The 25,255-nt window shown below is 32.8% G+C and overlaps 2 protein-coding genes and 1 long non-coding RNA gene across 4 annotated transcripts; 2 read left to right on the forward strand and 1 right to left on the reverse strand.

Moving 5' to 3' along the window:
* The first annotated feature begins 156 nt into the window (after positions 1 to 156).
* Positions 157 to 6,667, forward strand: LOC144476615 (uncharacterized). The gene is made up of 2 exons (XR_013495056.1): positions 157 to 651; positions 5,883 to 6,667. It is a non-coding gene; the product is annotated as an uncharacterized LOC144476615 (long non-coding RNA).
* LOC144476613 (chitin synthase chs-2) lies at positions 3,608 to 9,914 on the reverse strand. Its single transcript, XM_078193734.1, is given in 20 exon segments — positions 3,608 to 3,846; positions 3,923 to 4,130; positions 4,212 to 4,379; positions 4,450 to 4,539; positions 4,541 to 4,627; positions 4,704 to 5,022; positions 5,138 to 5,322; positions 5,446 to 5,745; positions 5,866 to 6,020; positions 6,086 to 6,278; positions 6,369 to 6,616; positions 6,703 to 6,913; positions 7,004 to 7,278; positions 7,365 to 7,599; positions 7,676 to 8,100; positions 8,178 to 8,534; positions 8,626 to 8,847; positions 8,927 to 9,223; positions 9,328 to 9,566; positions 9,719 to 9,914. Coding segments are annotated over 20 exon segments (4,599 nt in total). The 5' UTR covers positions 9,877 to 9,914; the 3' UTR covers positions 3,608 to 3,619.
* On the forward strand, positions 9,599 to 24,931 carry Naus (cortactin binding protein N-terminal like nausicaa). Of its 2 annotated transcripts, XM_078193736.1 has the most exons (8): positions 9,599 to 11,194; positions 11,591 to 11,692; positions 11,815 to 12,045; positions 12,129 to 12,750; positions 12,912 to 13,007; positions 13,445 to 13,554; positions 19,449 to 19,817; positions 21,280 to 24,931. In XM_078193736.1, exons 1-8 carry the CDS (start codon positions 10,811 to 10,813, stop codon positions 21,292 to 21,294), a joined length of 1,929 nt encoding a protein of 642 aa, XP_078049862.1. In that variant the 5' UTR covers positions 9,599 to 10,810; the 3' UTR covers positions 21,295 to 24,931. The 2 variants fall into 2 exon arrangements, with proteins under 2 accessions (XP_078049862.1, XP_078049861.1); XM_078193735.1 differs by lacking the exon at positions 21,280 to 24,931 and having other exon boundaries at positions 19,449 to 19,844.
* Positions 24,932 to 25,255: the final 324 nt, after the last annotated feature.

Here is a 25,255-nt window from a genome sequence, read left to right on the forward strand (position 1 = left end):
CCACAGATGAACACGCACAGCCGAGTGTCGACTATAGTCGACGGCCGTGATATGAACGCACACGGCCGAGCATCGACTATAGTCGACTATAGTCGACTGCCAAGAACTTTTGCCTTATCTCTACAATTGCAGTGTTTACGTCCAGAAATACACATAAATAAGCTTTTCTCGTCAAAGATCTGTAAAAGAGCAAAACGGATTCACTGTCGATGCACGAAGTAGCATGCGAATGGTGAGTGCCGGCTGTGGGCACAATTTCGTGGCCGATGCGCGCCGTACCGAAGTGGTTAAAAAAGCAAACTATTCAGTGCAAAAAATTATCCATATATTAGAGAGAAGTCATTGTGTATTTCATTACTATTTAAAAAATAAAGAAATATATGTTAAAAAGATATGGGTCATAATAGTATAATAACAGAAAATAATAAAAGGTTCTAAGCATTTGAAAAAGCTTAAAATGAAGAAGCATTCGCCACTAACTAATAAACATAAACAAGTCAGATTGGAATTTGTAGTGCATCAGATACATTGGCACAAAAACTGGAAGAAAGTAATCTTTTCTGACAAAAACGTGTTTCTACTAAAATGAATAGTAGAACATATGAGGATATCGTTAATAGGCAACTACAATCGAAATATGCACAAAAGTAGGTAAGCAATAGTATATCTTTCAATATGATAATCCAGCCTATTGAAAACTATTTGGTAATGCTAACTACAGAAGTATACTTGAGAGAAAAGCAGTTTAACACTATAGAAAAAACAAAAAGCTATATTGAGGATATGTAGAAGATTTTGAAACAAAACAAAATTAAAGAACTATAAATCTTTACCACAAGGAATGTTAGAAATAGTAAAAGGAAAGGATAGGAATATACTATTGTGGCGACTACCTCCGCCATTCACCAGCAGATGGATTCCTTTCCCGCAACTACCTGAGACCGTCTTGATTTGTATATACCGAAAACCGTCCTTGTCCTTATCCCTGTCTAAGGCAGGGCTCGCTAGAACGCTTTACTGACGAGTCCACTGGCGGGCCCGGGACGAAACAGTCTCCCCTCTCTTTTTCCCGCTCCTCGTTCCACCAAATTTCCAATTTTCTTATCGCGCCATACTATTAACACATTCCCTGACGCTTGGGGCTTATGCGCCCACAATAAACTTTTCATTCAGACCATTTAGTATTATCGTTATAAAATAAAGAATTTTTAAAAAATTCATTATGCAGTTAATTATGGGCATCTTAATACTATTGCTAATGCATTCATTTGATCGCTGGCGTATACGTCCCACATTGCGTGACGGCCAATTTTTTTTTACCGTAACTTGTTTTAACTGCGCTTCTTCGAGCAGTCAGTTATTCGCGTGCCGTAGATACGACAATTATTGCTTCACTGATGCTGGGATTTACCTATATTTCAGTGTATTTCTAAAGTACAATAAACCAAGAAAAAACGAAGGAAATAATATGTATATGCTATTTCAATGTTATAGATGAGAATATTTTGCATTTCAAAATGTTTGCAAATTTTCCCTCCTTCTCTTCCTCAGAGGTTTTAAAATTTTACAATAATTACTCCTTATAAACGGACATGGCATCACACTGCAACAGTTTTTCAAGTAGATTGGGCTTACGCCTTTTGTTGGTACACCGAGCTTCAAAATATTTAATCAAACTTATGAAAAACCAAAAGATATTTAGTTTTTGTTGGTGAATGATGAATTCTTCGAACTCATAGTAATGGAAACCAATCAGTATGCGCAAAAATTACTATTAGAACAAACATCATCGTGATTAGGTGAATGAAAACCAAAGGACAAAAGGGAGATAAAACATTGTTTTGAAATTATTGTGAGGATGGGGATTGTAAAGCTTCCAGAAATAAGTTTGTATTGGTCCAAAGATCCGGCATATTCACAAACTCTTACATCTTCAATAATGTCAAGGAATAGGTCTGAACTTTTGTTGTAAATGTTGTATTTTAACGACAATGGAAAAGAAAATTTAAACGACCACTTTTATAAAAATAGAACAGTAAGTGTTATAAGTGCTATGTTAAATGAAAATTTTTAAAAGTATTTTGAACCAGGCGAAATTGTTTGTGTGAACGAATCTCTGATTCCTTTTCGAGGTCGCATTATCTTGAAACACTATATAAAACAAAAATTACATAAGTACGGTATTAAAATATTCAAATTATGTTCAACACCAGGATACACGATCACCTTCAAAATTTATTGTGGGAAAAAAAACGAATATGGAGAAACAACACCTACCAATATTGTTCTGTTGTTATGTAAAAATATATTTGGCAAAGGTCATACAATATGTACCAATAATAAGAACATAAGTATCGAATTAACCAAGAAGTTAGTTGCTCAAAATATTCATTTGGTGGGAACAAGGCGATCAAATCGCCGTGGAATTCCAAAAGATCTACTTTTAAAAAAATTACAGCGATAAGAATATATTGCTAAGGAAAGTAATGATGGCTTGACAATATTGAAATGGAAAGATGTCGTTATGCAGAAAGGGGGGAATAATGTTATAAAACCGAAGATTATTGTCGATTATAATAAAGGAAAGTGTTATGTAGATATCTCAGATGAAATGGTTTCATATTGTAGTCCTCTACGAAAATCAGTAAAGTTGTACAAGAAAATTGTATTTGAAGTTTGCCTCAACACAGCTATCTGTGAATTCATGGATTATATAATAATAGTCTCACAAACCAAAAAATAACAAGCATCGAATTCCGAAAAAAATTAGCAATAAATCTGATGTTATGCAATAATAATAATTCTTTACTGATGGGACTAAGCAGAAATCTACACGAAATTTAAAAAAAGGAAGGTCACTTTAATTAGATAAGAAGACGCTGTAGAATTTGTTATAAAAAGAATGTTAAAAATTTAAGTTCCCAATCAGCAAGAGACCGTACTGTAAAAGTTGCAATATTCTGCGATATTTGTGTAGATTAAATAATTAATATTTATTATATTTTGACTAAATGTTTTATTTTAAACTAGTATAGACATACAAAAAATACATCTTAAACTATACATCCTTTGCTCGATAATTATGATTTTTGCACCATTTTATATTTTTTGCACGCATACGCCCCATGCGGCCTGAATAGAAAGTCTTCAAAAAATGGTCTGGCAGGGAACGTGTTAAAAAGTAACAAAAAGAATTCTATATACATATTGATTTTTTATGGCTAACCCAGCCTGTCTTATAGTTTTGTCACAACCATTTTTATTGTAAACTAACATTTATATACCCGGGGAGTATTCTATTACTATAAAACAGCATGTCAACTTTTTGTGAATTTCTAAGTAAATTTTTTATGTATTGCTACAAAAGGAATACTTTGTATAATATTTATATATAAGTACTTCGTACATATCCATGGTTTTGAAAAACATTAGAAATTCAGGAGTGTTTTATAGTTTTGTCATAGTGTGTAATGGTTTCAATGATTCTTCAATATTTATCAAATATGATACAATATTTTACAATGCCTATTATGTTATTAGTTATAATAGTTTGATATGAAATTTATGCATAGTGGGAGTATAAATAAAGGTAATGAAGAGATAATTTATGACCATTAAATTAATCTTCCTTATCGTTTAGAAATGCTGGATTATCATATTCATGATTTCTTAATGCTTTATCTATATTTTTAATATCCTCATTTGATCTTTGCTCATTTCCACTGTTATCAGATGTTGTACTTTGAGAAAATTTTCTCTTACGTCCTACTACAATTTTAGAGCATGGCTTTTCAAACGTTTTTATTACATCTTCTGATACATTCGGGGATATTACATTAGACAATCCTAAAATAATGATTTTATAAATGAAATAATATGTAAAAAATAGAATAAAATATAATAATAAATTCAAAATTAATACCGGATTCAGCAGATTGTCTCCATTTTCTGTGAAAAAGATTTTCAAAATTATGAGACAGCTTTGGAAGATTTTCAGCATCTTCCATTAATTCTTGAATAGTTCTTTGACCTCCTGAATATGACATTCCATTTTCTACCACATTTTGAAGTCCTTCTACTATATCTTCTGTATATTCATTTGTAATCAAATCATCTGTTACACCTTTTGTCTGAAAAATAAAATTCAGACTCTTAAGTAATTTTTATGTAAATTACTAAATTATAAAATAGTAAACATGAAAGTATATTACTTTTCTGCAGAAACATAGGTTTAATTTAACATTAGCAATAATATGTGTAAATGTACTAAATCTGTGAACCAACATTGCTAAAAATTGAATAAATAAGATCATAACATATGCAATAATAAAAAGACATCCTATTGGTTCTAAATGCATATATGTTCTTGTTATGTTCATCTGAAATATAACATAAATTGTAAATCATTTTTTACTCATTACAAATCATGGTACTAAATAAAAGACTTACTTGTTGTCTAACTTCATCAAAAGTTATATCATATTTAACAGCAAAAGGCCATTGAAAGTTTAACACATCCTTATTAATTTGTAACAAAAAAAATTGCTACTACAAACAAAGTATTTATAGTGAAGAATTTTAAAAGACACTCATTTCGTATATTTATTAATCCTTTCGCAATATTTTTCTGGAAAAAAATTAATTTTTGAAAAATATAATTATTAATTTTTTACTCTTATAATGAAATTTTTATGAAAACATACTTGTTCTTCAACATTAGTCTCAATAGGATGTAAATATTTTGCAATCAACTGTTTCCAAAATTCTTCTTCTGATGTAGAAAGAAAATCTACCTTCCAACGTTGCATGTGCTCATTTCGCAGCCAATTAGGGCTTATTAAATAATTGGAGTATTCATTATAAATAGTGTTAGATGATTGCATTGAAATTTCACTTTCCATATCTGCATTTGCATATAATTCGTCGTTAACAATATGATTACTTTCATCATCATGCACATTAGTTTCAGTGTCATTGTGGTCTCCTGCATTATCATTTGATGTGTCATTGATTCTGTAACTACTATTTATTTATTTAAGACTAACAGATTCATTATAACATTCATCTATTAATGAAAATAAAAAACTGAAATACAATTTTTTTTATATTACGACAATAATATGTTTGTATCAATTACCTTTCTATTCTTTTTAAACGGATATTAATTTCATTTAATGCATTGTGAATAGGCCCTAAATATTCTTCTTTTACTGAATTGTATTTACAACAAGTACTTTTGAAAAAGTTGCCAAATGAAAATTGTTTCCAATTTTTTCTAAATTCTTCATTTTGTCCAGCTTGTGAATTAGTTTCTTCGGATGACTGTAATAGTAAAATTATAAGTAACAAACTATTTAACAATTTATTATATGGTAAGTTTTAGTATATATGAATTAGTTTTGTTTCCTTTTTTTTATAAAACAATGTGGTTTTATACAAGTATACCTTTATCTGTTGCTTGCTTTCTCTAGTACCCCATGTAACATTATGTACATTGAAGATAGAATAAATAATAAGCAACATGTACATTGATGGTACTGTAATATAATAAATAATTCCAAAATTCAGGCATGATATCTCATGTGGATGCATAAAACCTGTTAGTATAAACTGAGCAATTACAATAAAAAATAGAAGTGTGTTGGGTGCAAAACTTCCTTCTTCTGCTACTTCTAGTAGTATTCCAACTAATACAACTATCATTACTAAACCATATAAAACAGTAATAAACTCAGCTACAATAAGCTGCAAAATAATAGTATGTAGTTAAACTTTGTCAAAACTTTATATTGATCATTCGTTTTATCTTTTTTTTTAAATGGATTGAATCTAATTACACATTAATATAATAATTTAAACAATTACCTGTATACGACTTTCAGTGAAGAAACAAACTACTATGAAAACAATTACTGGAAGTAGATTGAACCAAAAACTCGTCCAGTTGTCTATTTGAAAAGAGGTGACAAATGCACCAGCCATCATTAAATAAATAAAAGATGGTCCAATAATAGTACTGCCTACAAAATTATGATTAGTACTTAAATATGTGAATAAAATATATTTGTTTTTTTTGTTCTCTTACCTGTTAGTATCCATTGATATGCAATGTAAAGCCTTGATATGTCATTATTTAATTTTCTGGTTTCTTTTGATGTATTTAATAAGTCAAATATATTAGCTATGGTAGATGGAATCCATCGCCGACGCTGAATATAAAAATCTTTAAATGTTTCTGGGGCATGTGTATAAGCATCGCCAGCTGCACAATATTCTACCTAAGGAAATATGGTAAAGGAAAGGTAGAAAATAAAAAGTTTTATACAAATTAGTTGCAAAAAGCTTTCAGAATATAATATAGATTTTACTCTGCAGCCAGCTTGTAAAAGAAGTGTACAAAGCCATCGATCTTCTCCTTGATCATACTGAATATAATGCTTAGGTTCAGTTGATTTAGTTGCATACTTTGCTATGACATTATGTTGCATTAAAGCTTTTGCTCTGAAAAGAGAAAAACACCCAGGACTACAAAGAACCGAGCCTATAGTATGTTCTGTTGATTTCTGGAGCCAATGTCCTATAGCATATTCAAATTTTTGAAACCAAATCATTGGACCTGTGCAAAAATATCTTATTTTGTAGAAATTTAATAAATACAAAATTGCAATTTGTTGTATATTATAATTAGAGAAATAAAAATACCGTTTCCCACTGGATGTATTCGTCCACAGGCTGCACCTAATTTCTTATCTTTTTTCATTAAATCAATCAATGCTTTAACGGCTACTGGTTGAAAATCAACATCACCATCCAAGGTTAGAATGTAAGTATTTTCTGTAATTAATTCTTTGTGATCAATATCGATCGATGGGTCCATCAACCGATAGCCAAGAAGATAATACATGTACATGACCTACAGTATACCAACAATAAATATGAGTTACATTTCCTTGAGTAAAGACTGACTTCTTTGACTGATTAATTCTAATAAGAATAAAATTACCTGACTCCATCTTTTTCTATGTCGTATTTTGTTCGTATCTTTAAGGTGCACTGTTAAGTATGTTTTACCAGGCAGAGTCCAAACAAGCTGACCCCCATAAGGTGTTGGATGTTTGGTTGGAGATAATGAACACATACCAAGATTTTTGACACTTTCTTCCATAGTTTCCAGAAATGTTACTACATATTCGTTTATTTGTGTTTCATGTTCAAGGTGATTACATGTCCCAATACAACCATGCATACAACAAAATGCATTGTCAAAAAATATGTGACCTAAAGTAATGATTAAATTACTTTCCTTTACGTAACATGTATCATTTACATAATTATACAGAATGTAAATTAGGGCTTTTACGTACTGTCCAGTTCGAAGTAATCTTTATAATATTTTTGAGTAACTTTCTTAGCACATTGATCCTTATCTAATCGTAATATACTACCAATCAGTTCCATCATTTCTTTTTTAGTTTCATGCCACATAGTAGCACATACATAAAGTTGAGTAGCACAAGCATTTTTTTTATTATCAACGTTTTCTTCTGAAGATCCTGAATTAGATCTACTTGAGCTTTCTATTTCTTGTATACTGTCAGTCTGAAACATTAAAAAAATTTTAGATACACAAAGTTTATAAAAATTTCGATTAATCAAAGTAGAATGAAACAATTACCTTAAACTGTGTTGTCAAATGGAAATGTTCTTCTTTTACAATTGTATTGTAAGTTTGATATTTTCTTTTATTTAATCCTATAAACTGATCAATCATTAGAGAATCATATGTTGGATTATAGAAAATTCTCTCCACTGGAGCAAGTTTTTCTTCCTGATCAAACCATAACTGTAGTGATATCCAAATTTGTGATAACCACCATACTATCCAACACCATATGCGCCAGTTTAGGTAAAAATCTTTCATATTGCTGTATTCAGGTTTTTTGAAAAATAGATAATCCGATAGTAAATCATGAAACACACATGAATCCTTATCTTTTTCAATAGAAAATATTATTATTAAAAATATTGTCCCTGGTGTAACTAAACTTATTGGAAAAGCAACGCTAAATTTTTGCATCTGTGTTTTATATGAAAATATGGCTGCAATAATATTAAAAGTAATTATATATTCCAAAGGACTTTTACATTATACAATTATTATAAAATCTTGTACTCACCTATTATATATATGAAAAAACCACAGAAAACTTGAATTAAAAAAGTATATAAAGGAGTTGATGTATTTACAATAGGGGTATAAATATTTTCTTGTTGAAAATCGTTGTCTTCAAAATAAAATCTGATTTCTCGTGCGTTTGAGGAAACAGAACAATTTAATAATGGAACTAATTCCACATGGTATTGATTCATTTCTTGAAATTCAAAAAATTCACTAAATCGAATTCCTTTAAACATTGAAATTACAGATGCACTTAAAATGAATATTAAACACCTCCAAAATGCTATGTAGCCTTGCAATAAATGTCTACTGTTTTCTAAATCTGTTCTTACTGCTGCTAGATACCTTATAAAACCTGTTTATAAGACATAGATGGTTATAAAAATTCTGGTATGCATTAAAGAATATATTGCATAAAAAAAAGTTTGTAAATTCAAAAATCTTACCACAATAACTATGGTCAGAAACGTAATTGATCCACCAACGACAAGAAGATAATAAAAGTGATATAGGAAATATCCACATTAGCACTTCATTTGTATTATAATGCAAAAAGGAATATAAAACCAATCCAGAACCCTGGGCAATTAATGCCAACATATTGAATAATAAAATTAATGCGAACATCTTAGATGATCCCACATAGTTCTGATTTTGCGAAATTAAATCTAATGAAAAACAAATTTTTAAATTTAAATTAAATAAACTCTTACTTATTTACTAAAACATTAAATAAATTTGCCTTACCTATTAAAACGGGTATAAAAGACATACAACTACATATTGCTGCAGCTTCTATAGAGTTGATCTTTGGAAGACTGTAGAAAAGTAAAAGTGCTAAACCAATTGGATGAAGAGTTTCCAAAACAAGAAGAATTGCTAAATTTAATTTCGTAGGCATCTTCTCATTCTTTTTAAAAATATAATACCACATAGACTGTAAAATGTTGACACATTCTGGTACAAGGAACATGAAGATGATGTACCATGACCAGGTTGTTCTACCCTTTTTGGAAATTTTTGTTCCCAAATCTTCTTTAATGTCTGCAATATTAATAACCATTACATGATGTTTTTTACATTGTGAATCGTTTAAAAGTATATAATTACTTATAAGCAGTACTATATATGCAACATTTACAAAATACCTGAGTAGTCATTGCATAATTGTGTACATTGTTCTTCATCAAGCTGTGAAACTGCAAAGAGAACTGCACATTTCGCAATTAAACTACAGAAGAGAATAATGCAGAAAATAATACCATACATAAAAAATTTAATAATATGCATAACGGTAACTAGCCATTTATGATCCTGCATTGATGCACTTTCTTTTTTTATTGAAGATAGTTTAAATATATCCCATGGTGAGACATTTTGTTGAATTCTAAAATCAAACAATGCAATTATAAATAAGTTTATTTTTTGTTATTGTGAATGAGATTTCGAATTGTAACATTTAAAAAATGTTAATACAAGTAAAATGTGATTTTTTAATATAAATTTTTGAATAATTACTAATTAATTAAATTTCCTTACGATTGTTCAGATATTGTATGTCCATTTTTGTATTCCGAAAAATCGTCCTCGTAATTTTCCAAATCGACAAAACGCGACGAATTGTTAGTTTCTTCCAAATTTTTCATCGTAAATATCCAATTCTCTGACGGTGGTTTACCACATATGCGGTGAATCATTTACTGCCGAAATTTTCGTTGACTTATCGAGCACTTCGATAAACTGATAAGATTCCAAATTTGACAAAAGTAGTTCATTGTTATCTAAGAGATAAAAAGTTCTTTATCAATATATCTCAAAACGCATTTTATTATTTTCAAACTTATCAGAGAAGTAGAGCCAGATGCACATTTTCAATTATTATAAACATGCAGTATTTTGAAAAATATATCGATAATACATATTATTATTTCATTCAGAGTTATTTAATAAAATTCTGCTATGTCAAAGGCTTACACAAAGTTCTTATTCTAAATAAAATATATAGTTATTTAAATTAATAAATAGAAGTTTACACTAAAATAAAATTCAACATTATTATAATCGTAAATTATATAAATATTTCCTTTTTATTATACAAGAAGACAGAATATTTGTATAAAAATTGGGAAGAATATAACATATGAGTCACAGGCACAAGATTTGGACCGAACAGATATTTCAAGTTTACCGCTATTAGCGGTCGAAGTCGAATTCTGAATCGTCGTATTCGATAACAAATAATCGATAATGTATGATCTCGTGTGTAGCACCTTTCACGAGATAGGTTTCTATCTGTGAATTACGCTTTGTAGTTGATTTATCAATAATCGCGGATAACGTGAAATGCCGGATTAACTTGTTTGGTATCATTTAAGTAAGTTCGTAAAGGAATATAGGAAGCGTGAAACAAATGTGGAGCATCCTGAAAGCTGGCTCTGAGTTAGGACTGGGTTAGGTTGATGGCTCTTAAGGCCGGAGCCTTTCTTGTTCAAATGAAAGTATTAATACCCTAGGTTGAAACGGGTTTAACTGCGGTATACTTTTATTCGGGTACTTTCAGAGTATTCTGCCCCTGAGAGAGTTCATATTCTTCAGGGGTAGATCCTCTTTGGTAATTTGTTTTTCTCAAAAATGGCATCGCAAAGTCAGAACGCTACGACTGTGAGTCCGACAGTTTCACCGGCGAATGGATCATCAGGACCGACGACGACCTCCTCGATCTGCACTACAAAGATGCAGTCGTTCACCTCTACACCATCTTCACAACCTTATGAACAAAATTCGTCACCATCATTATCGCCGTCACCATCAACATCACCGTCACCGTCACCGTCACCGTCACCCTCACCGTCACCGTCGCCGTCACCGTCACCATCACCGTCGCCGTCACCGTCACCATCACCATCACCGTCACCGTCACCGTCACCATCACCAATGCAAGAGCAACAGCATCAACAAACTCTACAACCCAATAATGTAGAGGCACTTGATAAAAATTCTTCGAACACATTGAAAGTATGTGCTACCTTGTTAAATAACATTTTTAATTTGTCCATCATATTTATTATTTAAAACGTATTCTAATGTCTGATTTGATCTACTATATTTGACATATAGTGTATCTCATAAACTTAAGTGTTTAAATGTTTTATCATTGTTTAATTCCTTTATAAAGAATCATCAAAGTGCAAAATTTTATGAAACAGGATAATCTCTTTTCCATAAAAACATTTTTATTTACTTGCAAAAAACTGTCAAGATCACATCAAGTAGATCTAAGAAACTATGGCATTTTTTGGATGAAAATTGTTAATATAAACTTGATTTATTATTTTCCTGCACATATTGCAAGATAGTCTATGTATTGATTCATAGTTTTCTTGGTTGTAATTTCTTAAATTTTTCTTGTAGCGTAATCCAAAAATGGAACTGAACAAAAGTGATTTATTGAAATTGTTAGGACATCTTGAAGGAGAATTACAAGCAAGAGATATTGTAATAGCAGTATTAAAGGTAAATCTATTTTATGCAATCAACTAATATGGTTCTAGCAAGTGATTTAAAAATAATATAAAACCTTATTTAGGGAGCAAATGATATTTTTTAAAAATTTCTTATTTATGTGCATTTTTTAGTCGGAGAAATTGAAACATCTATTACAAGCTCAATATATGAGTAAAAGTACAGATCCACATGCTGCACTTATTCGTGATATGGGTTTAACAGGAGACATAGGATTAATGGGACATGAATCAAATCTGATACATCAACAAGTTGCTAGCTTAGAAGCACTTGTACAACAACAAAGGCGTATGAAATCCAGGATGACCAAAATTCTTCAAGATGCTGAACTTAGACACAGAGCTGTATGTTATTTATTTTTGATTTATAATCTTTTTGTGCTATGAATAATGTTTATCTTGTACAACCTCCATTTATTTAATTTCAGGTAGTCAAGGAATTAGAAGAAGAGAAACGAAAACATGAACATGATACTGCCCAAGGTGACGATATTACATATGGACTTGAAAAAGATAGGACACGCTTGAAGAAAGAATTAGAAGTAGAGAAACAATACAACAAAGGACTGGAAGCAAAGTTAAAGAAAATAACTGAAACTCAAGACTCAGAGCAATCACTACATCAGAGAATAGTACGTGCTCTATCGAGTGAACGTAGAAGGTTACACACAAAGTATGTGGAGGAAAAAAAGAGATCAGAGGATTTGGCACAGATATTAAGTGAGGAAAAAGTGCGAATAGATGCAATGGCTGAAGGACTGGAAGAAGAAAGTAAGAAGTCTTTACAGATGGAAGCAGAATTAGAGAAACAACTGGCACAGTTTGATATGGAAAGGCAGCAGTATAGGCAAGCTTTAGCAAAAGAAGAGAAGAGGGTGAAAGATCTCGAATTAGAATTAGAAAAACTTAGAAATGAAATGGACGTGTTAAAAGAATCTCAAACACGTGGTTCTCCAAGAGGAGTGGGTACAACTCCACCACCTCCTCCAGTCAAACCAGCTAACTTAGTTGCGATACCTACAATTAGGCCTGCTAGTGCTCCACAAACAAGTATGTAATGTTACTAATGTATAGTAGTTACTATGAAATGATAGTTAATATAATTTAACTTGACTGTTTGATATATTTGTAGCAAACAAACAGTAATATGAGTTTTAATATTCTTTGTGTGATTATTGAATTGATCGTTTAAAGCCATATTTTATATGCAGTTAAAGGCACAGTATTGGGCACTGGGACGCCGATGGTTAGTAGCAAAGTTGTTCAGCCCACTGCCACGGTATCTAGTGTTCCTGTCAGCGGTCCAAGTAAGAACAGCTCATCTTATCCATAAATTGATATAGTATATACATAATTAAAATATTTTGAACATACATATGTATATTCTTTTCTGTAAGAGAATATTTTTCTCATATAATGATGGACGAATTCATATTTACATTATACATTCACAGCTGATTACAAAAGTAAATGCTAGTTGAAGTTTATACTCATAATAATATAGTATATTATGTATATACATAATGTTAATATGAGTATATTCTCCTTGTAAAAATTATGATTATGTCTAAAATTTAACATTCAATCCTGGTTCATACAAACATGGGTTGAACATAAATAATTTCTCTTACTTATTATTTGTATTAAAACATACAATTTGTTTATATTTTTAACATAGGTATTATAAAAGTCAAATAGTAATGTCTATAGGGATCAATAAAAGCTACTAAAATTTTTCTTATAGCTACTGGGATCGCTAGATCAGTAACTCCTGGACAGGCATTACGTGGGGTCACATACACATCCAACATTACGTCTACCAGTGGAGAGACTACAACGTCTTCGGATACACAGGTAAATTGTCCTCATTTTTCTTCTCATTCTACTTGAATTTGAAGATACCATACATTACATATATATTTGTGCATATATTTATGAGAACAGTTTTTTTTATCTTTTATTTCAACATACTTTGTTGATTTTTATTATGTAATTATTTTTTATGCACTGGACTTGTATGAGATTATTAGAAATCATTATAAATACTATCATAACTAATAGTATGACGTAATGATGATACGGATAATTAATAAAGACGAACATCTACAATTTAAATGCAGTATAAAATGTTCGATAAACTATACATATACGCTTAATTAGATATGAGATTGATTAAAAAATTCTGAACCGTAGATCTATATTATATTTTAAAAAAATATGACTATGTTGATATATTAATAGATAAATCAATGTGAATATTTTATTACTATTTTTATAGTTGACAATAGAATTTATTTTGCTATACATGTATCGATCAAATACAGGAAGGGTGTGTAATCTACATGGAACTTCCATTGTAATATGTATATCTTAATATAATACATAAATAGAAATGATCATACAAGTAATATTTTCAACTATTTTATTTTACTTATGATAGTGGAGTGCTTTAATTGGGAAACATTAGAAATAATACAATTTGATATTTCTTATATACATACCATACTTGTATAAGATGTTCTAGTCTTATTATTTATGGACTCTGAATGTTCTATGTAATATGTTCATTATTTATATAATTATTGCATGATAGCAGTGATAATTATAAATAAGTTTTGTCGTCTTTCTTAGAAATCACAATTATTGCGCATTATTTACCTTTCTTATTAGTTTTAATATAACAATGTAACAAACGGAAACTGCTTTGGGGCGAAACTGGTTGATTTCTTCTTTTAACACACGGGTATGTCATTGTTTGTACTTATTGTTACAATGCAAAAGGAACAATGAGTACCAATACTAAGTTAGGTAAAATAAATATGTATATATATTTAGAATAATATTTACATTACAGTTAATAGGTACTTTTTATACTTTTATGCTACATACAAAGACTAGAATATAAAATAGATAAGGCGATTAAAGTTGTTATCTGTGAGATACTTGGGTACTCGGTTAAGATAGCAGGGTTAATAAAAATTATCTCATAAAATACTTGGGTATACGAGAAAGTTTTTATAATAGTATTAAATAGTTGAAAGAGAATTTTTTAAATCTTTACAACGCAATTCATATCTTTTAAGGATAAATATATAAAAAACAATTATTTAATTATCAAATTAAATGTATTCATTCTTGTGTAAAAATATTAACAAGTCTACATCTTTCGGTAATATGGTCGTACGTTTCAAATTAACGAAAGTACCAGATGTGGAAAGTAGTCTGTTAGAGTCGGTCGACATTGCTGGTATTTATCAGCTTTGACAGTATTAATTATCTTTTCTGACATTTGCTGATCTACTACTATTTCAAAATTAGATAGATATCATATTTGCAGAAATTATACGCGTATGTACTTGCTAAATCTTTTGTCTCCTTGATGTACAAGGTGTTGTGATCCCGATTCTAATATTGATGGTTGATCATTGTCACTGTGTAATGCAACTGATGAATTACACAGAACATATTTTTCATCTACAGATGGAATGTTATATTCCCACACCCAACCTTGAAATAGAGCAATTTACCTATTTATACACTGAATTTCATAAATTTTTAACAAAGATTAAAGTAAATTGTAATAGATTGCATTCTTTATTACATCAACTGAATTTTTGAACATCAATATCAATGTCATGATCTGGAAATACCAAAGACAATTCGAAAAGTACTTACTCATATAATTTTGATAAAGTGTCTAGTATGTTTTGTAATAGTAAAACTAATTTTTTACATTGAATAATTTTTAAAATGAAATATTTAAATTCAAGATAAATCAGTGTAATTATTTAAAGCACTATGGGTCATTACAATTTTAAATTTTACAGCAGTTTATATTCGTAGTTATTCAAGGAGGACCGTTTCTCTGAAAATAAATGAAATACATATACATTTATATGTGAAGAACGTTCTAAATGTAGTAATCACAATCAAAAAATTATTTTGACTGATGAAGGAAAATATCGATTTGGTACTTACATTACAAAATAAGAATATTAAATTTAAAAAATTAATTGTTTTATTGTTCTAAATAGTGTTTGATAAAAAAGTATGCATTAATCGAAACTTTATCTGGATATCATCGAGTGTATACAACCGTTTGCGTGAAGTGGGATATTTTTCTAATCGTGATTAACCGGGTACCCGAATAAGTACCGGGCAAGTTGAGTAGAACTCGAGTAATCTTTTTTATCTTGAAACAGATCCGGATACCTAAGAACTAGGGTAGTCGGTGCTTGTCTCAAATATTTGTAGAATCTACAAAGTGCATGTGATCAGTGAATTATAGGTATAACGATCACGTATATACATTTCTTATAGACGCGTTGTACGTAGTTTCTTTTTAATATTACGTTGTTACTTTTAACAGCATTATGTATTATACGAAAATATAAAATAATAGTGCACATAGCTGCAAACATGTTCATGTCTGTAGATGAACAAAGATGTACAATTAGACCAGAAATCAGATTCTTTCCTATTACCATAGGCTACATAACACGAGCCTTCTTAGTTTGCATCATATACACATACATTTTTTATTGTTTGTAAAATTTTATTCATACCGATCATACCACACTGTATTATTTTATATAAGTTAGTACACCATCAGATTTTTAACACGTTGAGTGCCATGTAGGTCATATATAAATAAATTCTTTGTTTGTTTCAAAAATTAATTTTTGTCTTCATACAATAGTCCCTTAAATGAAATTTTTGTAGGGTTTATACAATTTCAGAAAATGCAAAGAGCAATCACTGTGATAAGTTTTGGTTCTGTAATTTTAAATACAATGATTAAATTTTTTTGATTTTGTGAAATTTTTCGAAGCTGATTCATCGGCAGTCAATGTGTTAAACTGAATTGTATTATGCTATTCTTATTTTGTACATAAGATTACTATTTAGTATGTACATTGATTATTTCCTTAATTAAAAAACTGTATGCAACTCACTTTTGAGCCTTATTTACATATTTTCCTTGCTTGCCCTCCTAATTGCAACCCTGTATTTGCTACTGCTAACTTTATATGGTTTGGTTGTATATCTATTATTTTCCTCGAATTTATTACAATGTACTATCCTAACAAAGAACGTAGATTATCGTTCTGTCCACGATAAAGAACTCAAATTCTTCAAATACTCTATTGTCGATTATCTTTCGCTCGCCGAACATGCGTTGTATTACTTTTCCATGCTTTGTATTATCAATAACATTATCAAGTTGCACACAATATGTTAGTTCATGCTGGTATATTTAAATTTCACTTTGTTATCAGAAATCAACATCTTGGCTGGAACTAGCTAGAAAAATTAAAACGTGATATCTAAACGTGATTACCTAACATGACCTACATTTCAATTATTACTATCCTGAACAATTCAGTTACTTATTATTTTTTCTTCTGCTTTGGATTGGTGTCTTGGTTTAGTTTTCGTTTAGTTTTCTTTAAACACCAGCTCTAAATTTATAGTCGATTGAAAAACTATTGGCAGGCACAGATCTGTTCCAATAATGTAAATTACAAACGCAACATATTAATTATATTTCAATTTCAAAATACTTTATTGCAATGTCTAAAAGTACTTTACCACAATGTTTCGAAGTACCATAAAAAGCTATCTTTGTAACTTACATTATAACAAAAAGTCCTAGTGTGTCAATGTCTTGATCTACTGTACATATACCCATGTCAGATAGATCTTCAGATAATCTCAGTTCTAGCTGACTGAAAAACTTGAGCTTGTTTGGTTTGCAAAAAGTTGCAACCCTTCCATTCTTATAAGTATCATAAGAACAGTCAGGTTTTCGAAGGCTTAGGGATTTAAAAAAAAGTCTTTTCAAGTTCAAGTTTCGGAGACTGTGTGAAAAAGAAGTTCAGAGATTCAAGAAGTTTGTATCTAGCTTTTGAGGAACTAACAAGGTAAAAAATTTAAACCGTATGTGAACTCTTGGTCTTCTGTAGTCATTGGGCTAACAATGTTAGGTGATCGTCATTCCCTTAAAAGTTTGGTGACTATGAGAAAAGAAGAATCAGTGGTTCAATCGGTTAGAAACTAGCTTTTGGGGGATCAATCAGTAAGAGATCTTCAATTTCACGAACCTTTTATATTTTTCCTCTTTGCTGTAGTTATCGGACATAACAATGTCAGCTAACAAGCATTTTTGCTCGGGCGGGCAACTTGTGCTCACACACAAAGCTCATGGGGGAAATAAATCTTGCATACGTAGAGGTATGTGCTCATTTGAGAGTAAAACTTTTGTGAGAGTTGCTCTTTAGTCACGAGGTTCAAGTTTCTCCGAAAACGCGGCAGTATCATTTTCGGAGAATCTAAATGCCACATCCTGTCGCACAGTGATCCTTTTTCTCGAAAACTTGGCCATAATTCATCACGGTACTGATCATATTAATATTATAATCTTAATTTCAAATCAGTTTTTCATTATGGCAAAATTGTTTATTTCATTGATTATTAAAAAATGTTTAGTAGGCAACTTAGTACAAATGCCGTTTCTCAAAATAGTACTAAAGAATATGATAAATTAGAAACAATATCATCCTGTGATGATTAACTATATTTACAGTCAAAATAATTTGATTTTTTATGGTATAGAAATATATGTAGTTACACGTGTATATACTTAATACATTTACGTATATTAAGAGCTATATCTACAGTCAAAGTTATATAGGTACAGTTAAGGTAGACTAAAATCCTGGACGTACTTTACGAAAAGTGTTGATGGACACAATTTGGTACATAAATGTAACTATTTTAAAAATTTACAAGAACGGTCAAAATGTCTTGATTGGATATCGTATTTAACATTTTTTTCTATCATTACATGACAGTATGATCACGATTTAAGAGATATTAAGGACGAAAGATTTCATTAAAAAAATATTTTACATTACCTATGTACAAAGGTCATTACTATAACATATATTTTAATACTAAAATGTTATATACAAGGTTTCTTAAAAGATAAACTTTAGCTTTTATAAGGTTCTTGCACGCATGAAAATTCGCCCACTTTGACGGTTTATATCTTAGTAATCAAGTACTTGAAAATTTTGAATGGCATTTTGTGCTCTGAAATGTACACAATATATGTAGAGTGCCTAGAAATTGTTTGATACAAATAAAATAGATCATTCCTGAAGTTGTTTCCAAACACTTCTTAGATAATTGTCTCACCTTCTGATTGTTAATAACTCGTTAACAAAATCTGCAGAGGACATTTTTGTCGAGGACGACATCTTCAAATGATATCAAGGGATTACTCATCTTGTTTGATTCAAAAATTTTTGTGAAACTCTGCATGTACTACAGGAACTTTCTGATCTTGTTGTATACTTAGCAAATTGCATTTTGGCCAACTGTTTTTTTTAGAAAAGTTACCATTGTGCGTCGGTTGCGTTCCAAGTATGGCTGTAACAAATAAATGTGTATACAGTTTCTCGAGAGCAACTAACGCGAGAAAATTTCGAGTTGATTCACGTTCTGAGAATTCGTATTCTCGTCACGAGCTCCCGCGGGTCACCCGTTGAGCGTTGGACGCTTTGAAACACCAGCCCTGGCCAAGAATGCTTGAAATGGTGAATCAGGCAGCTCAAGTTTTTCGGAAGGTGATGATACCTAGAGTGGCTGGAAGATCCATCGCTGTGGATACTCTAATACATTGAGGCTATATCAAAGAGCTAGCTCCGTGGTTAAATCGGTTCTCGTGTGTATTAATTCCTCAGGCTGTAGAAAAACGTGTGGTTGTACCTGCTACCGTTAACCCTGGAGGTGCAGTAAAACTTATTCCGCCGACGCAAACTGCAGGCAAGCTCGGTTATCATGTTGGTTCCGGTTCGACCGTTCAAGCATCTGGCATGCTGCCCTCGAAAAAACCACCGATATCACGCGGGGTCCCTCCCCCAGTACCACCGAATAAACCGGTGGTGCCACCTAAAAAGGAGGCCGCTTATCTTAGGAGGGCTGAATCCTCGCAAGCGACACAGGACGCTGTTAAAATCGGCAAACAAGTCCCGGCACATCCTGCTGCTGTACCCGCCGCACCGCAGGTCCAACAGGCAATAGCGACCTTGACACAAGCCTCCGAAGAAGAGGTTAGTAATGCAGCTCCTGTTTCCTAACCCTGCCACGTCTTCACGTCTTTTTCGATTCAGTCGTGTTTCTGTTTCTTCCACCCTCCGGTGCACGGGTGAAGGTCACCCGCAGACAATTGCTTTTGTCCAATCCGTAGCCCCACTTCTTGACGACGAAGTAGTTAATTTACTTTTAGTTGAATGTTTCAGACTCGTTCAGATAATTCCAAGATGATAGAACAGGATCAGTGTATTTTCTCCCGTGTACCGGATGATTCACTCTGCTACGATTCTCCAATTCTTCTCTGCTTAACAATCTAGTTTGAATTTCTTTGAGAATTACTCTATGATCGAGGAAAGTACAAGGAATTTATAAGCAAAACGTGTGTCCTTCTTTCCTCGACACCTGACTGATCCTGAATTAGGGGTCGTAGCAGATTATGGCCGTCAGCCGTCTAGTTAATCGGAAATAGATAATGGAATATGATTTTAAGTATCAGTACCGTAAATTTTCTTGTATCTCTTACTCTTATTATATTTCTTCATTCTGTTAATAACTTTGGACGACTCATTGGGTTCCCAAGAAAGCTATCTTCTTCTTTGCTCGGATGATCACTGCGAAGATGTTTCTTCTTGGATGAATGTTTTCACCGAGGTTGCATTTTAACATATTCAGATTCATAAGTGGCTATTATGCGAATTAGGGTTGCTGAGATGTCCAGGATTTTAATTGAAGTTGAAAAATTCTAGGATTTCTAAATAGATGTTGTTAACGATACAATGAGATTACTGATTTTTAGAAGTAAAAAGAGTGCAAAAAATTTTCGATAAAATGGGGGTTTGTTGTCTGTTATCTGGCAAATTGGGAACTGTTTAGCGACACCTGGAATTACGCAAGACCCTCTTTCTAATTAAAGTGGTAGGGATGGTAGATTCGAATAAATATCTCAGCCAAAACTATTAATATCCAAGATGGCTGAAAGTGTTAATGTATATTTATGATATTTCATTCGACTGTCTCGCACTAACAACCTCAATAATAAACGAACCAAACACTTCATGTAACATTAGTAAACTTTGTGATTGGGAGATAATATCTTCTTTAAATCAGGCATTTGTAAAATGTTCTCTTTGAAGAACAATTTACATGTACTTTAGCAAAGAGTAATACTTATTGACAATTAATTAAGGACCGAGGATCGCCGTCGTTTTGCCTGAGAGAATGTACTTTAGAACATTATTCGGCATAAAAACTTCATCCTTGCAACAAACATAGCGAATTTATAATGATGTACTGTAAATTTCGTGTTTATTCCGATCGTTTCTTCCACAGTTATTCTCGCGTTTCGAATGTCGCAAAACTGTCCAAGAATAATGCAATCCGCGTCGGAGAGTCTTTCATCAAAGACTTTTTTAGGTGCCCAATGAATCGAAATGTTTAACGTGCACGAACACCATTCAGAGCTCGTGAATATGATTTCAGACAAAGCCACGTTGATTTAACAACGGGTAGGAAAAAAAAAGAAAAAACGCAGTAAGCATTACTACTTAAAGTTTAAGAAAGTCTGAATCCTGTGTACCGTGTGAAACAAATATGAAAACAAAAATAACTAAATGATACTTGGGGTTAGCGTATTTGAACCACACTGAGCGGGATCTGTAACGACGTTTCTGAATCAACGAAACAGAAAGAGAAAACAAACAAAGAAACGTGTATTACTCGAACCGCTCCTTCATCAATTGATCTTAATTTTTGCGTATAATATAAGACATCATTAATCTACATCGCTAGATCTCAGTCCAGCCGGACGGAACCGAGAACGGATCCGCCGGTCATTATTGACGATCCATCATGCAACCATGCTTGTAACATTGTACTATAGCCGTGAAGTCGAATCGAAATCGGATTATTCGAATTATTTAAGGTAGACTCTTGTAGATTCTGTAGTTTATTAACTCGCGACCCGTTCCGAATTACGTTAAACAGAAATGGAGAAAAAGAAGAGAGAGAGAGAGAGAGAGAGAGAGAGAGAGAGAGAGAGAGAGAGAGAGCGCGCGCGTGTGTGTGTGTGTGTGAGAGAGAGCGATAGGAAGTGCGAGAGAAAGGAGAGAAGGCGTTAGGTGAGTTAGTATCGTTGTAAACACGCTGTCCGTAAAAAGGAACGATACCATGGACGTGAATAAATAAATGTTTATGCGACACAGAGAATTAGACCGTGTATCATGTTAACAATGATGAAACAAATATTAAGTACTTTTAGGTAGGGAAAAATACGATGGGGTCATTTAACGTTGAAATTCACGCGGTAGAATTTCGTTGATGTGATCATATTCGTTTTGTCCCGGCTCCCCTGTTCTTCCACTCCCCCGATACCACACCATCGATGATTGATAGGATATAAAGTGTGTGTAATACACGATTGATAGAGGCGTAATCAAGTCAATACTTGACCGCGGGGTATAGCAACATTGATGATACCAGGTTGTTGCACAGAAAATTGCCACTTTCGCTAATGGGTATGCTTGATTCCACTTTTGCGAATGAACATTGTTAATACAGGTCGTGTCTAAAAAATTGAAACATATACTCCGTTGTCGCGATAGCAGTGTGTGTACCGGTGATATAATCAGATGAGAGCGCGTCAAGGCAGAGGACCTTGAATTAGATCGTTTCAATTTATAATTCAATGTCGTAAACCTTCAATGAAATTTCTATAACGTTTCGTTATGAATAATATCCATTTTTTCTGACACTTACACTTTTGTATGACTTACAATTGAGATCAGTAGGTTATGTATTTTTGATCGTTGTGAAACTATTGACTTTGTATACAGGTTGTTCCACCCAGAAATTGTCTCCTTTTACTCTGTATCCAATAGCAACTAACCTTGGGCTCTAAAATTTTTTATTTAGGATTAAATTTGTATCGAACGACATTTCAGATTCTAGAAACGCTTGTCGAAGTTAGAAATGATAATCAGATATTCTAAGTGGAGCACCTTGTATTTTCTTGAACCTGTTGACTTCGTATGAAGCCGTTTTCATTCGAGCTATCGATTACGAGCATTTATAGTTGCTAGGCGATTTCGAGTATAAATTGTCTCCGAGACAGGTGGTAATTATTTGTAACGACGCTGCGGACGTTTATACGAATATACATTTTTTATATACATATTACTATATAGCGCTAATTTGCAGATACCGAGGTCAGACAAGCATTTCCTTTCCGACTAAGTGAGAGAGTATGATAAGAGTATGCTAACTTTTAGATCGTCGCCGGATATGCGTAAGAATTCACAGTGCACTTACTGACTCAGCCCAGCAATAAATATACACTAAACAAGTCATTTCGTTGGCAAAAGTGCAATGGAATCAATTGAGACGTGTGTCGGCCGATTCGCGTGCAGCAAATTGGTAAATCCTGAACTCGATCGATCAGACGTGAAATGACCCACAGAGGAAGAGTGTGTATACTATAATCACTGCCTTGCCTGACGTAATTGCGTGCATCGTCAGTATACAAGCGAATAATACCGTACGGGTGCGAATTTCGAACAGATTTATCCGACGACGTAAGCACGTTCGGAGGCGAATAAATCGATCGCTTTGTGTTCGACAAACAATAGACGAAATAAAAACGATCGCATGAAATTCTGAAGAGAGAACAAAAAAAGAACCACCGATCGATCGCTGTCTTTCCTGACAATACTTCTCCGCGAAGTAGCATTATTTTTTATTCACGTGACCGACGTTGTCCAGCGATGGCTACTGAGACGCAGTTGTAAATCGAGCGGACAGAGCCGGGTATAGGAGGCAATTTATTTTATACGGGTTTCTATATAAATACGTCATCAATGATTTGAGGGCGGACAAATTTTTCCCAATGACGTGTGGGCCAGTTGCGTAATGATGTTAAATATTCAATTTAGTTATATGAAGTAGCGAACCTGCAGTGTTCCCCAAAATGCACGTTGTGCTGATTCAGTGGATCTCGAATAGAATGAGAGGATTCGTCTTCCTCATCCAGAAAGCGAGAACCGACTGTGCAGACAACTCTGGTCTTGTTTCTCTTCTAATGAAATACAGCATCACTGTACAAAATGTTGCTTACTGCGTCGCGAGAACGTACGTTAGAATCAAAAGTGATAGAATCAAATTTTGAAGTCTGCTGAAGGATTTGAAAATTGTTAGTAGTTCTACCTGTCCCTATACTATAGGAGATTTATTGCTAGCATGGGACACGACGTTCTACCTATATGAAGAGAGCAGGATAGATAGTCTGTTACCTCTATGTATGCGTCACATTCTCTGCCCCTGAAGCTAATTTAGTTTGCTCCGAGGGCAAAGATTGATGTCACGGTACAACAAATGTCTCAATTTTGACGACTATACAGACTAGTAGTAAAAGATTATATAACTCTAAATATAAGATTATTCAAATTGGCATCTTCAGATTCGGATAGAACGCGGATTATTCAACCAAACAGAGAAAACCAAACAGATCTCAGATAATCTGTATTTTCTATCGATCTGAAGACGCGAGACTCGTTTGAATAACGTTATACTTACATAAATTCTTTGTACATTTTTGCATATGCACTCGGTTGTCACTTCCTGGACGGTCCTCGTGTCAGTTCATGGAATATTCATCAGGCCGGCGTACAGAACGCTTGTGTATCGCAATTTTCATCGTCGGAGAGGCGAACGGTTCACGAACAATGATCGCACGATGATAAAAGAATAATTTTCGGCTTGGAAATCCTCTCGTTCGCCGTGGTACAGCACATCTTTCGAAACCCCTGTAAGCAAATTTCGTTCCCATAACGTAGAGTTTATAACAAGGACATGAATAAAATTATTCCGTTTGTACACAGAGAAAGAGAGCGAGTGAGTGAGCGAGTCGGATGCGAGAGAAAGGGTGAAACAGAAAGGAGACAGTGAGTGAGAGAGAGAGAGAGAGAGAGAGGGAGAGAGGGGGAAGAGAGAACAAGAGACAAAGGGAGAGAGCAAGAAAGAGAGAGAGAGAGAGAGAGAGAGAGAGAGAGAGAGAGAGAGAGACCGACACAAAAACAAACATAACAGTTTCTCTTGTATAAATTATAAATGGATGGAATTACGTTCTTATAAACTGTGAAATTATGTACACGAAAGAAAAATGTATCGAGTTATTTAAGCATGTATCTCATCTCCTCTGGCGCGTAGAACGAGACGACCGTGATTTCAGCGGGACGTGTGAACATATTCTTGGCGGATAAGAACGGTTACAGCGATTGTCTTTTGTGCGAAGTTTCAGATTTCTAATTGCCAGCCGTTCGTTCCGGCGAAGGGTTTTTGGAAATTCTTTCGTATCGAATGCGTGCGGATACGCCGCGATTTCGTAACGTTCACGCGCACAATCTCCCTCGATTTCTTCATGGTTTGGGAATACTTCGGAGCTATCCGAGGTGTCAGGCTCGCG

The sequence above is a fragment of the Augochlora pura genome, chromosome 10 (assembly GCF_028453695.1).
Source record: "Augochlora pura isolate Apur16 chromosome 10, APUR_v2.2.1, whole genome shotgun sequence".
NCBI classification, from domain to species: domain Eukaryota; kingdom Metazoa; phylum Arthropoda; class Insecta; order Hymenoptera; family Halictidae; genus Augochlora; species Augochlora pura.

Bases quoted from the DNA above. Each gene is read 5' to 3' on its own strand.
- Naus (XM_078193735.1), top strand. From the start codon at position 10,811: ATGGCATCGCAAAGTCAGAACGCTACGACTGTGAGTCCGACAGTTTCA. The intron at 11,693-11,814 runs GTAAATCTATTT...TGCATTTTTTAG, and splicing joins TTGTAATAGCAGTATTAAAG to TCGGAGAAATTGAAACATCT. The intron at 13,555-19,448 runs GTAAATTGTCCT...TTAATTCCTCAG, and splicing joins CAACGTCTTCGGATACACAG to GCTGTAGAAAAACGTGTGGT.